Below are 14,715 nucleotides of genomic sequence, written 5' to 3' on the forward strand. Positions count from 1 at the left end.
CCTTCTTCCAGCAGTGGATCGATGATGGCTCAGGATGATGATGAAAGACAGCACTGAACACTTATCGGCTTTATAAACATGGGTCACAATTGGACCTCTTGCTGAATTTCGACGAACAAACAGGGGGGGGGGATGTGAAAGGCTAATTAACAAAGTATTGTCCAAATACTTGCATTTAATTCAAATAAATAATTTAAAAAGTTTACCTACAAAAATATTTTTTTAAGACTTCTGAGTTGTGTACAAGTTTCAAGGATGTGTCGTGTTTGGTATTCATTCAAATCGATATTGCAAAAAAAATGCACATCGAGTGGTTACACTAAAAAAATGTCCACGTACAGGGTCAAGCCATTTATTGTTACCACACTGATTTTTTCGGTTCTTCTAATAACCCTCCCTCTCTGACTTTCTTTGCAAAGGCCAATTGGATATTTGTGATACTTTACGGGACAATATATGGCGTGGAAATAATGACACGTGTTATTGAGATCACTGGGAGACGTAGCATCAGGGATTTTTTTAAATCGAATGTGTGCTTTCGAAATCTATAGTAACTCCTGCCAAATTTCGATTTAAAGCTTTCGTGACTGCAGGGATTCATCTTCTTGGTTCTTTCGGTAAAGTCACGTAGAAGGGAAATAATAAAATAATAAAAATATTAAACTATTTTTATCGTTTTATAAAAATATACAACGATAAAAAAATAATATAAAACAATAAAAAAATGTTTTTATCGTTTTATATTTTTATAAAACAATAAAAATAGTTTTATATTTTTATTATTTCATTATTTCCCTTCTACGTGACTTTATCAAAATAGTTTAGTTTTATTTTTAAAAAATGTTTCGTGATTTGCTTACCTTTTCCTATACTTTGCACTCATATCGTGTTTTTGTATTGTTTATTGCAACGTTCGAACCCACCCCGCCCCTTACTGAACATGTGAAAAAAATATCTTTATAGCTCATCGGATTCCTCAAGTATAACTACATATTCTGACGGTGATCCTGTGTGCAAAGCAAAGCAGAACAAATACACAATGGGTAAAAGACAACAGCAATAACAAACATCCGTTAAACTTTGTTTTGTTCTCTCTCTCTCTCTCTGGCGTGTGCGTGTTGTGTGTTGCGTTAAAACTCCGACCGAGTCACATGATGCCTCGAGACTGCTGCTGCTGCTGCCCTCTGACACAGCGGAACAGTTCCGTTCTTTGCGGACAAACGAGTAATCAAAGCGACGTCTCGTCAGTTCACCACCACCACATCATCATCGTAATCATCATCATCATCGGCAGGAGCAGCAGCAGCAGCTCACTCTTCATCTCCGTGAGAGGCGGCTCCCTTTGTCATCACCCCCCATTGTTATAATAATCATCATCAGCTGCTGCATGGCTTTGTTTAAGCGCTCCTACGGGGAAGTTTTAAGCTTATCTTTTTTTCTCTCTCTCTCTGGCGACTTGTTTTCTCTGCCTGTGTCCTCTTTAGAATGTTCACACTCAAATTCTAACTTAGCAATCTTTGAAATACGTAATCAACCAGGCTATGCGTTAATTGTGTGTTGACCGACCCTCTGTGTTGTATTACATTACATTTCGATATTTTACTAGGTTATTTAATTTTAGTGTGTCTTTCTCCTGATTTTCAGGCTTGCTTACCGTGTAATCGTTCTTGCAGCACCAATTGATATGCTACTTTTTTATCTAACCCCCCTCCCTCTCTGCCTCCGCCCCCCCTCTGTCTATTTAAGGCCACCACACAGAGACGATCACCCCTCTCTGTTACCTGTGTTGCTCTCTCTATGTATCTTGGTAATATCTGTCTGCTAATATGTCTGTCTATAGTTTTCTGGTTAGATTTTATGTCGCTATTTCATTATACCTGATGATGATTGCTTGTGTTGCAATCGAAACGTCGTATTCTATTATTTAATTTAATTTATTATTTTATCTTTAGACGTGACTTTACCGAAAGAACCAAATAATAATTCCTGCAGTCACGAAAGTTCTAAAATTAAGATCGCTCCTTGTATATCCTTCGCCATTGTTACGAAGATCATTGACTGGCTCTTCCTCTCGTCGTCGCATCATCACCACCAACACCACCACCAAACGATTCGTCTCGTCATCATCAATAACACCACCACCGTCATCGTCATCATTAAGATAATCACCATCAGCCGATTATTCATTTGTAACCTCTCATAATAATCATCATCATCATCAACACCGTCATCGTCATCAGCAGCGATTGGTCTCGTCGGTTCATCGTTATCACCACCACCACTGTCGTCAACATCCTCATCATCAACACCCTCATCACCCTCATCCTCATCACCAGCACCCTCATCACCAGCACCAGCAACTTTATCACGCTTTTGTTTCGCAGTTGCAACTCGACGAGGTCGAGAACGCCGCGGGTTCCCCTTGCGCTGCTCCAACTCCGCCACGCAGCGGCGTGGGTAAGTAACCACATCCACCATCATCATCACCACCATCACCACCACCATCATCATCATCACTACCATCATCATAATCATCAACACCACCATCATCATAATCATCATCACCACCACCATCATCACTACCACCATCATCATAATCATCAACACCACCACCATCATCACTACCACCATCATCATAATCATCAACACCACCACCATCATCACTACCACCATCATCATAATCATCAACACCACCATCATCATCACTACCATCATCACTATCACCACCATCATCATCATCACTACCATCATCACCATCATCATCACTATCATCATCATCACCACCATCATCAAAAACAAAGACAGATCAACCCGTATAGCCTGAACATAACTGTAGGGGCAAGTGCTGTTAGCGAGCACCTATGAAGGGTCTGCACGGCTCACGAGGGGGTGGGTAGTCAGCACCACGCCCGACCGCCTTTGTCTCCCTAGTGGCGATGTTCTTACACACCAGACACTCATTTGAGGCTGAGTCGACCAAGGTGAAGCCCAGGACCGAGTCGGATAATCGTCACCGGTGTTGGCCGTGTGCGGGAGTCGAACTCGGGTGGCCAGGTTCGTAGCGCAGCGTAGCGCTAACCACTGCGCCACCGCTCCCCAATTAAAAACATCTGCCATCATCATAACACAGTGGGCCACATGCACATCCCTTTGAGCAATCAATCCACCGCCTAATGAGGTCTCTCTCACGCCGTTCGAGGCCGTGTGGAGTTGTTTAGACCATACTTCATCGTGCCGTGGTGGGGTGAATGAACCTTCGATTCAAAGACCGAAAGAATAGACTTTGAAAAAATAAAAATCTATTTCTGGTAGAGCATTGCGAATTGTTGCGGCGAACTGTTCAGCAGCTAAATGCCAGTGCCCCGAAGTCTGCTGGCCACGACAAAGAGGGTTTTTCAGGAGTTGAGAGTTCGTGTCGTTTGGCCATTCCTCCTCCGTTAACAGAGCGAATGCCACGTTTGGTTTGCCCATAGGGTCACCTGTGTGGGTTACATGACCACAATCGCACTCCTGTGGCTCAGCCTTTCACGTATCTCTTGTATGTGGCCCCTATGAATGTCGGTGTGTTTCTATGGGGGCATGGTCACATTCTCACGTGGCACTGCGGCTTGTATTTTTATTGCACGCTTTCATTTAACTCACTCTGTTGTTGTTGTACCCTCAAATCTTGGAACTAAATGTTAACCCACTTCCCAATGTGGTATCGACTGCAAACTTGGCATACTTATGTAATACTGATGACAATACTATATTCTATCATAAAAATAAAAACCAAATGTTTTTTTATATGTTATGTTTCGGCTTGGGACTAATTGTCCACGGTCAACTGACGTTGGCTGTAATTGGCCAGGGTCCCTTACGTTATGGCAAGCTTCGGGGCCACTTCCTATAGTCGTGGAGTTCTTCCATTACTAGTACATTTCATAAAAGCGTGTTTTAAAAAAAAGTTTTTTTTTAATATTACTTATTTAACGATCCATTTACGGAGGAGTTGCGCGTATCGGACTTAAGATGATGCTCTGATGAGGTTGATTTGTCCCACCAGAAGACATGAATCCGAGTAGAGTACGGTGCAAAAATGTATCTTGCCGCACTTCTGCAACCCAAAACTTAGAACCACCCCGCTGCGTGAATGGTGGCCTCTGTCCAAGAAGTATACACGATATGAAATAACAAGCAAAGCAATAATAACACAATTGATTCTGCTAACAAACATTTGTGCTGGCAATGACCGCTGCTTAGCCACAGTTAATGTAAAAAAAAACACGACTCAACACACTCGTGAACAACATCGCCTTCAAAAGAACAGATATTGTTGGCAGTATGTTGGGCAATTGGTCTTTTTTCATAGCAAATAAAACCACAATTATGTTTGGAAGTATATGTTTTGGTTGGTGTTGAACCGAGTGATGCAGCTGTGGTACTTACCAGAGGTGTGGACTCGAGTCATGTGACTTGGACTCGAGTCAGACTTGAGTCATGAATTTGATGACTTGCGACTCGACTTGGACTTGCATAACAATGACTTTGTCCCACCTATGAGATGTGGACTCGAGTCATGTGACTTGGACTCGAGTCAGACTCGAGTCATGAATTTGATGACTTGCGACTCGACTTGGACTTGCATAACAATGACTTTGTCCCACCTATGAGATGTGGACTCGAGTCATGTGACTTGGACTCGAGTCAGACTCGAGTCATGAATTTGATGACTTGCGACTCGACTTGGACTTGCATAACAATGACTTTGTCCCACCTCTGGTACTTACTACAGTAATTGTGTGTTATTTTAATGAATTATGTATTAACCGCTCTAACTTTGCGTCAATCTAGATGGGCACTTCAACAGCATTGATTCGTTTCGGGGCAAGCCTGACTCTGCTGATGAGACACTGCGTGTCGAAATCACTCTGCAGCTGCTGGAATGTTAGAGAATACAAAAAAAACATTTTTTGTGTGATTACGCTCACAATACCGTGCAGCTCAGCATGCCCGAGAAGAGATTACTTAAAATTGTTGCAAATTATATGCAACTATTATGCTCGTGGTGCTAAACGAGAAACAATATAGACGAGGCGGTAAAAACTAGACCAACAGAATCGATCAAATCGTTACACTGAAGAGTAAAACAGTAATTGAATCGTTAATGCACACAACATTCGACATCTGTAAAGGTTATTCAATAGCTACCAATAGCTAACTGCTGTATCCATATACCATTTAAAAAAATGTTACTTGGTAAACAACATTTAAATGTAATTCTCATCAGGCCCCGTGGTGTAAAGTGCAGTCCTCCAACTCTTCATCCACTCTATCTCTCTGGCCTGTCTGTGCTACGAAAAAGGGCTATTAGTATTACCTGAAACGTTGCCTATTATAAATACGTTATTTTTGTCCTCTTAAGGCTACAGTGTTATTGACCAAATGTTGTGAATAGGCTTTCGGTTGTTCTGAGGTGGAAGTCCAATGGTGCAACTTTTCACACGGCTTTGTTCGTTTAATGCGTAGGCTTTCGCGACCGATATCATCCATAAGTTGCTTTTTGGGGTTATAAATGTTACATGCAACATTCAATACGGCAAACGGTGACGCTTCTCCCTGCCACCGTTTTGCATCGTATTTGCACATTTTCCGAGCCATTGCGACTCATCGCAGACGGAGAGTCTGTGCCCACGATCGTGTACGCACGGGAAGATGAAGGCACGAGGTTTGATCCCCACCAAACCCTCCTTGCCGTAGATCGCCAAGCTCCAAAGAGCATCCTCCTCCACATCCACCCATCGTCGTCAGCAAGAGGCAGGAATCTGGGCAGGGAACGATGTGTGCCCCAATCTATGAAAACACGAGGCACTGTGGGGAGGAAAAAACAGGTCGAGAAGAAAGTACAGTATTGTATTAGGGGCAAACAACTGATGTGTGTTATTTAAAATAGGCGCATTCATCCACCTTCTGTCGTTTATTGTAATATTAAACCTCTCTATTCTGTCGTAGATTAAGGAAAATCCACCCTGTTTTAATGTTGCTACGATGGCTCGCTGTGACATCCTCATCCAGGCGACCACAGAACATACCTGTCAACCCCTTATCAGTGCCCTACTTTATTACAGACAATACCAATTCAGACCTTATTGGTCACCCCGTGCCCTTATAAATCTCAACGTTAATTCTACAAAGTCCCATCACTAGGGAGCAACACAAATAGACAATTCCCACCACTACACTCACCACTCGTAAGTACACTCACCACTACTACACTCACCATTACATACCTGTCAACCTCTTATCAGTGCCCTACTTTACTACAGACAATACTAATTCAGACCTTTATTGGTCACCCCGTGCCCTTATAAATCTCAACGTTCATCCTACAAAGTCCCATGACAAGGGAGAAACGCAAACAAATATTTGCCAGTATTGAAACGGCTGTACGCCGTATGGACCTGAAAACTCCATTTCCCTGTAAAAGAATACGGGGTAAACCGTATGGGTTGACACGGTATGACAATAGCTGTTGCATAAGCAACAACAACAAAAAACAACATTCGCCATTAATTTGAACAAAGTTGTGTGTTGTAGGGTGACAAGATTATTTGATGCAACTTTAATCGAGGAAAATGTCACATTTTCAACAGCTTTAGCGGCTCGCCCTTCACCGCCGACACTGACGTTTTAAGGTCAAAAAGTGGCGTAGCGAGCGCTTGTTGTTTTCCATGTGTTGTTTCTCAATATCAGTTTGTTTTTCAGTTTCATTTATTTGGTATAGCCCTGTGAGCCATTGGGCTCTTGAGTCGGGTGCAACCGCAACAAACAAAAAAACAAAAACAAGAAAACATCATAAAGTGACTATGCGCAAACAGAAAAATCCAGGAAAAAACTACAAAGTCTTCCAGAACAAAAAGCACCGTACAACAACGCTGTGCAAAATTCCCAGTGGTATGTAAGTCAAACAACAACAACAACCACAAGATAACTTAGATTAAAGCCATCATTCTAACTCCGTACTACAACAAACAAACATGGCCAAACCAAAAAACGTTTCGAACTCACTAAAATAAAGCCATAAGCAATGTAACAGTGATCATAGGAAGCACGTAGAAGCGTGCACACACACAGAGACGCACGCGATTTGCAGTGGATCGAGCCGTGTTAAACCGTTAATGATTTAAGTATTACTGCAATTTAGCCTTTCAAAGTTCAGGCCAAGGGTGCTCGGGGTGGAAAGTCCAAACCGTGTTGTCAGGACTTTGGATGTTGGATTAATATTTGCCGACAGACAAGCGGCTTGCCTGTTTGTTTATTTTGTAAGCACCACGACCAACATTTTTTTTACAAGCCTCCTATCGTTCTAACATTACACCTTGCAAAAAAATTTGTAAGTGCATACAGTATGACTTTTTTTTATTATCCAAGTCAAACGCCTATCCAAGGTTGAACCTGGAGAGTTGCTTACGTGAGATGCCAGCTGGCTGCAGGTGGCAGTGGAGCTTCGGAGTGGGCAGCAGAGGGCAGTGCAAGCACAATTCATGGATGTGTTGTACTTCTATGATCTCCTCTTCCCCCAACCTACTACACCGGTCATCGTGGTGAAGTGTGGTCAAGAAGCTTTCATGACCCACACGGCGTGTGGAGGGCTTCAGTTTATTGGCAAAAGGGCTGCACGTGTACAGCCAAGTTAGCAAGGTTTGGCTACGTACGGTGTGGAATAAGTTCATGCATACATCATAGGTACAGCTCTTTTGGTCCTGCCGTGAAAACGTGGAAATTATCTAAGTTTCACATTCGTCCAGGATGTATAACATCGTAAGGTCGTGAGGGATGGCGAAAGCTTGGTAAGGCCTTCATCCAGAAGTGGATTGATCATGGCTGCTGATGATGACGACTTTGGCACAGCGAAGTCTTCGGGTAAAAAAATCAAAGAAATTACCGTCGTTGCAGACTTTTTCGCCAAGCAGTGGCAACCAAGAGGCACAGCAAATATATACGACCCTGAAGGGTTGACACTGGCACGGCTGTTTATAATTACTCTCAATGGGTTCGTACCAGTTGATAGACATCAATCATGCGGTAAGGCCTGGATATGTGCACCAAGGTGTGCCAATGGTGCCAGCAGCATGCGCGTTGAGGGCATCACGCCGACTATGTTTAGTGTCGGTGGATCGGCTTGTTGACTGAATGCTGCTTCATCCCCGCCACAACACGGTCAAAAAAACCGCAGCGCTCTCCTGCCACCAGATCACTTCAAGAATTACCCGCACATGCGGGGGATTGAGTAAGCCATTATGCTCTGCACAGACTGGAAGGTCGGGCGGCTCCGGTGACACTTTTTAATAGCTCGGCCCCCGACCTTGTCCTGATGCAAGGCTTAAGCGTCGTGTCCGTGAAGTGAAAGGTCGCGGTCGCATTAGTTGCACTCGGAACAGGGGCTAGTTGGTGTGTGAGAATATGCGGCTCGTTTTGAGCTCCAGCTTCTTGATTCATGATCGAAGAGACTGCCCAAAATGTGCCAATCACAATACGTGTTTTGTAGTTTACCAAGTTTGTCGTGCGATTTTGTACACACGTACCGCACCTGCTAATGTAGACAATTCCGTGTAATCTAACCTCTTGTGTAATAGAAATGTAAAAAAAAACACTGCAAAATGTGAATTTAACTCGTGTGGCTTTTTGACACACATACGATTACAACTTGAGTGACCCAAATTGATGTACTGGTTATAGTATCCTCCATTTCCATTTTGTTTCGACACTGATAAGATACTCCATGTACCCATTTTGCCGGTCCTCATGCAATGCTATGCTCCGTAGCTTATTTCTACTTGTCGATGTTGGGACTTGTAGAGCTCTGCGGTCACAGTGATTAGCACACTAAACCATTAACCCGGGCGACCCGAGTTTGATTCCTGGCTGAAATGAGTGGTGAGTAAAATTTTTATACTGGCCCTTTGGGAAAAGTATGGTCAAACAACCCCCAACGACCAATACAGAACTGTTTCAGTTTCAGTTGAATTTATTTGGTATAGTCCTGTGAGCCATTCGGCTCTTGAAACTGTGAGGCTTTCACCCACCAGCGGCTTGACAAATGGCTGTAAAAATCGGCACGTGTGGTCGGTATAATTAACTTTTGACAGAATGTTCCTCGTATATCAAGAGACGGCAATGCAGTGCTGCGTGACAGCGAGGTCAGACTTGGGTTTCAAAAAAGACCGAACTAATACATCGCACGCTTGCTACAAGACTGTAATGTGCACCAGTGACTCAGGATGAGCAGTACTCTTTGAGGGGTTTAATCAAAAAGGTTTTGACAATATAATATGGTACCAGCCTTGCTGACCCAATCTTCGAAGCCCCCATTATTTGTATGTTGATTAATATATCATATGAATTAATACTGTAAAACAGTTATATATTTACAAAAAAATTGTACACTTGTAATAAGTGAGTGTTTTATTGTGTTTAACATTCTCTAAACTTCTTTTTCACCCAATGACACAGGCTAAGCATGATCACCTAGAGATGTTGGATGACCGCAATTGTTAAAACCGCCATCAACCAAAGAGACCGATCTGTGCTCTTCACTCCACCCAGCACAGTGGAACAAATCCATTCTCCTTTCCCTTTGGTTGTAGGGTTCGAGGGAAACAAAGTGGGAGAATCGAAACGTACGTTTGAAAAACAAAACCGTTTCCGATGGAGCGTTATCTGCAATATTTCTCGACGCTGGGGGACCCGCGAAGGAGCCCGGGCGATGACGAGAATGAGGCCATCGTCTCGGAGGAGTCTGACGACGTGGAGCAGAGCGTCCTGCAGCCTCCACCTTCCTCATTTCGAGAGTCCCTCAAACGCATACTCACGTCTGAGCGTTTCCAGGTACTCAATAATTTTTTGTCACTATTTTTTTTCTACAACCAGATAAGGCCCACTGAACTCTATATAGATCTTTTTCAGAAGCAACCTGGCCACAAATTATAGTTTAAACTAAGTGGCTTATCATAACGTGGGAATTTATCGCAGCCAAAAATACTCTTAAATGCACTTTGATTCTAAATGTGGAGGGGAAAAAACGGAGGACCCGGAGAAAAGCCACGTGACCATGGGAGAGCATGCAAACTCCCGCACCTATTAGCACGGTTGGCTTCGTATGGTGCAAAAGAAGTTCTACATACCGACGTCGGGGTCAGGATCAAACCCACGACCTCTTTTATACCAGGCGAGGGAGTTAATATCTCACCACCGCTGTCAGTATAAACAGCTCCTTTTCTCATAACTCTGTTGTGCTTTCTGGTTGTTACGACACATGCTACTTCCCAAAGGTACAACCGAAAGCTATCCAGCACAATCATTAAAATCTACGCAAAAAAGGATTAACTCATATACTACTTCACTAAGTCATAGCCTAATGTTCTGAAAACATTTACGTGTTATAGAGGCTTGGTGTCTAACCAAACATCTGAAGTGGGCTGGAGCAGGGTCACGCTGCATTATGAAACCTGTGACTTCAGGCTTGATTCTAGCCCACAGCTAATCATTGGTGCCGAGTGATATCTGAACTGACTCTGGGCCACCCATTCCACATCACCAATCTGCACCGACCTATATGGTGAAGCGTGGTCAATCAACCCTCATGTCCGACACTCTGTGGGGAGGCCTTCATCCAGCAGTGGATTAACAAGAGCCATACCATAATTTTTAGTTTTGTTGTGATGCCGCAGGTGGCTGTGGTGTGCCTGGTGCTACTGGATGCCGGGCTGGTGATGGGCGAGCTGATAATCGACCTTTCCATCATCAAAACTCACAAAGACAGCGTCGCCCCTGAGGTGGGTCCACCTGCTCGACGTTAGGGGTCACGCATTGGCAGGGTTGGCAGGGTTGGCAGGGTTGGCAGGGTTGGCAGGGTTGGCAGGGTTGGCAGGGTTGGCAGGGTTGGCAGGGTTGTGCAGCCAACAGAACATCAACAACATTTCTGGTTGTGGCCAAAACAGTTTTATAAGGGCTATACAGGTGTGCCTGGAACACACTTGCACTTATCAGTATAAAATATGCTCTGCAATTGATGCCTTTCGCTCGATGAAAGAATGGACTATGATATTCACATTAGTTGCTGCAAAAGAACGCCAATTCGTGGGAGTGGAGTGGTAGTTTTAAGTGAAATACAGACTCCATGCAAGGGGTAATTATCCACACATGCTATGTCAGTTATGGCATAAACCAGTAAACAGATCTGGTCAAAGTATGAAAGGGCTTTTTTTCCTCACTATAGCTTTGTCTACATAATTGGAATTTGTATTTCATCACCCATTGAAATTTTACAGGCATTTGTCAAAACCACTACTGGATAAAGACCTTCATCCATGGGGGTTGTTTGGTCATGTACATAACCGCCACTGCCAGTCAGTGTTAGTGATGTTTAGCAGTGGCTGGGAATTGAACTGGGGTCGCCGGGGCCAAAGCGCAGTGGACTAACCACCGTGCCACCGTTCAAACCCCAAAATGTAGGATAGTGGCCATAGCCATAGCGAGTTCTATACTTGATGTGTTGCGTGATGTGTCGAAATATTTTCCAGGTGAGGGGGACCCAGCTAAAATTAATCCCTCGGTTATACGGCGTGGGATCTTTGTCTTTGTTCAGGTTCTGCACTACATGAGCCTCGCCATCCTGTCGCTCTTCATGGTGGAGTTGGCCATCAAGCTGTTTGCCTTCCGCCTCGAGTTTTTCTGGCACCCGCTGGAGGTGCTGGACGGCGCCGTTGTGGTCATCTCGTTTGCGCTGGACATTTTCTACGCGTCGCGGCACGACGGCTTTGATGCCACCGCCTTCCTCATTCTGCTGCGTCTCTGGCGGATCGCGCGCATCGCAAACGGTTGGCACCACTAACCGCACGAGCGTACAATTCAGAATAAGAATGTTTATTTGTACTGGAGGAATCCGATGAGCTATGAAGCTCTTTTTCACAGATACCCAGTAGTTTTTTTTTCACAGATGTCCAGTAATTGACGCGTGTGGGCGCGGTGCTGTAAAAGGTTTGGCTTCGTGGGATCGATTCCTAAGTCATGACATGCAGCATTGGTTACAATTAATATCCGACCCTTCGGCTATGCCTCTCCTCAGGTTGTACATGGTGGATGGGGATGCTCTCCATGCATTTTGTGGGTGCACAGATACCTGGATGAATTGCGCCTTTCAATGTAAACCATTATTATGAATTGACCATTTTTCAATATGCTGGTTAGTGCGCGTCGGTGAGACCTGATGAGATTTTCTTATCAGCCGCTTATTTCTATTCGGCGTTAAAGTCGCCGGACAGACATTGCGATGGTCAGGTTTTGGGTGTGGTACATCTGACGTGGATTGATGAATGTACTTGTCACCCGCAGGCATCGTTATGTCGGTGAAGAACAGGACCGCACGCCGTGTCGCCGTGCTCAAACGCGAGAAGGAGGCTCTGCAGAGGCGCTGTCTTGAACAGGTGACGTCTGCGCTCCCCTTCCCCTCATGCCATGGGGCATAGAGCGCCAGAGCCGATGTCCCCTCTGCAGGAAGCTCAAACCAAAAAAATGCCACACGAACCCACAAGTTAGCTGCCCCTGAAAACGCATACTGACGTCGGCATATTCTGTGGAAGGTTTGTTAAAGATCTTTTGGTTTGCGGTAATTGTTATATCCCTTGTGATCATAATATGCTTTGATGGTTTAGGCTTCCAAAAGAATGTTCGAAAACTTTTTATATTGACTTTGGCGCAGTTTTGTAGCGTTGGCTTATATTTAACGTGTAACATTTTGGACGCATTTTTCCCTACTTTATTTAAACATTATTTTGCCTATTAAATGGCGTGTATTGAATGTTGGATAACTAATAGTTAACAATGTTAAATTGTTGTACAGTGATACACGTAATGACTTGCAGTTGGCATAAACGAGGAAACGCTTCACGGAAAATGTTAAAAGCAGAAGTCTGTGAAAACATCCCACTGTGGTTCAGGAAGCTGAAACTCAGAATAAAACATTATGCCAAGTGTGCATACTTAAAAATGGAAGTAAAAGCTTTTCTAGTGAACATCTGAAGATTAATTCACATGATTCTAAGAATGTCCCTGCTTTGGGGGTTACAATTTAATTTAAAAAAAGGTTATTTTTGTCTTGTTTGTTCAGCCTCATTCTATCAGCCTAAAGGTATCATTGAAAATCTTGCATAAATTATAGCCAATTCTCCCTCGCTCACATCTATGCATACACTTTCAAATAACTTATTTAAATGCATGTATATAAATTCAAACAGTTACTGGAATTCATTCAGCTGATGAGAGGCCGCTTTTTCCCAAGGCTCTTTTTCAGGGCCATCCTTTTTGGAATGTTAGTTCAGACTCTTTTTTTAAGCACGTTTTGTTCGGTAGAAGAAAAAAAATGACTCAACGGAGCACGAAACATCGACAATCGATTGACAGAAATCCGTGTTTATTTTATCTCACGCAGGAACAAGAGTTGGAATATCTGCGGTCACTGGTGCAGCAGCATGGGATCAAGTGGCAGCGTCCGAGCCAGCCCAGGTGTTAGGAGACCTTCGTTCAGAATCGCTGTATCCAAAGGGCACCGTTGTAGGTGTTGTAGATACATGGACCATACCCTGATGATACACGTGTATTGTGATTGATAATTGTAAGAGAGGGCTTTTTATGTTTGGTGGCCCAGCTAGGGAATGTGACCACCTCGTATTTTCTTTAGCTGTGTGGTCAGCCACTCTGCAATTTGCATTGATTTGTGTGGAGGCCCAGTTTGAGTGGCGGAAAATTCATAAGTTCCTGAAGAAACCTGGAAATGTGGTGGTTAAAATGAATCGAGGGAGTTTGCTGCAGTGCGGGAAGATGTTCTCATAATTTTCGAGTGAGTGTACATTCTGCCACATGCCAATCCAAAAATAATCTGCGACTGTAGTTTGTTAAGTGTTTTATATAACCGGCCATTCGGGTTTTTGATTCTGTGAATGCATTTCAAAATAGCTCGTACATTTAAGTTACCTCGAGAAATATCAATTAAAGATGAATTTAAGCGATGCATTAACGATGTCCGCTGTGGAGCCACCAATTCAATGTCACTGATCACCAACAAGATGTGAAGTTACCAGTGAGCGATAGGCGTTCTTGCCTTTCGATGTGTACCATATGTATTTCTGTATTGCATTTTTTTTACACCATAACAATGTACATTTGGCGCATTGTTGTACCACCACACATGAAAATCGTGATATGAGTTCCAGTATTACAAATTAAATAATATATGCAAATAGCAGTGCAGCAATTTCAATTTTTTCCCCCTCAAGAATATTATACTGAGGTAAACATGACTGGTGTCGACCCGTTTTGGCAAATTGTTTAAATAATGGGACGGAAAATCCGAGATCGCGTGGCGTTTCCCGCGCATTTCACCACACACGCGCACTGTACCGCACTGTACGTGCGTGTAACCAAGCTTGGCTGACGTCACCCTGGGGGGGGGGGGTTGTGACGTCACGCCCCTGTGGTGACGTAGCCGCACGTGAACGCACCCTCCGTGACGTCGTCAAAAGCACGTGCCTCGGGAGGTACCCCCCTCCCACTTCACCCCCCCCACTTCACCCCCCCCAATCCCCCGCTTCACCCCCTACCCCTCCCCCGCTCCGCCCCCTTCTAATCCCATACTCCGCATAAGCAACCGCCAACCAATCGGCAAGCGGCCCGCTGCCT

The 14,715-nt window shown here is 44.0% G+C and overlaps 1 protein-coding gene across 3 annotated transcripts; it reads left to right on the forward strand.

The window, feature by feature from the left end:
* Window positions 1–1,149: 1,149 nt before the first annotated feature.
* Window positions 1,150–14,278, forward strand: HVCN1 (hydrogen voltage gated channel 1). Of its 3 annotated transcripts, none has more exons than XM_078595299.1 (7): window positions 1,150–1,325; window positions 2,385–2,457; window positions 9,627–9,867; window positions 10,710–10,814; window positions 11,627–11,858; window positions 12,373–12,464; window positions 13,469–14,278. In XM_078595299.1, exons 3-7 carry the CDS (start codon window positions 9,688–9,690, stop codon window positions 13,547–13,549), a joined length of 690 nt encoding a protein of 229 aa, XP_078451425.1. In that variant the 5' UTR covers window positions 1,150–1,325; window positions 2,385–2,457; window positions 9,627–9,687; the 3' UTR covers window positions 13,550–14,278. The 3 variants fall into 3 exon arrangements, with proteins under 3 accessions (XP_078451425.1, XP_078451427.1, XP_078451426.1); XM_078595301.1 differs by having other exon boundaries at window positions 1,206–1,224; XM_078595300.1 differs by lacking the exon at window positions 1,150–1,325 and adding an exon at window positions 1,746–1,807.
* Window positions 14,279–14,715: the final 437 nt, after the last annotated feature.

This window comes from Lampetra planeri, chromosome 6 (assembly GCF_965212315.1).
Source record: "Lampetra planeri chromosome 6, kcLamPlan1.2.h2, whole genome shotgun sequence".
Taxonomy (NCBI): domain Eukaryota; kingdom Metazoa; phylum Chordata; class Hyperoartia; order Petromyzontiformes; family Petromyzontidae; genus Lampetra; species Lampetra planeri.

Coding starts and splice junctions, on each gene's coding strand:
- HVCN1 (XM_078595299.1), top strand. CDS start 9,688: ATGGAGCGTTATCTGCAATATTTCTCGACGCTGGGGGACCCGCGAAGG. Junction 10,815..11,626: donor AAGACAGCGTCGCCCCTGAG/GTGGGTCCACCT, acceptor GTCTTTGTTCAG/GTTCTGCACTACATGAGCCT. Junction 11,859..12,372: donor GATCGCGCGCATCGCAAACG/GTTGGCACCACT, acceptor TGTCACCCGCAG/GCATCGTTATGTCGGTGAAG.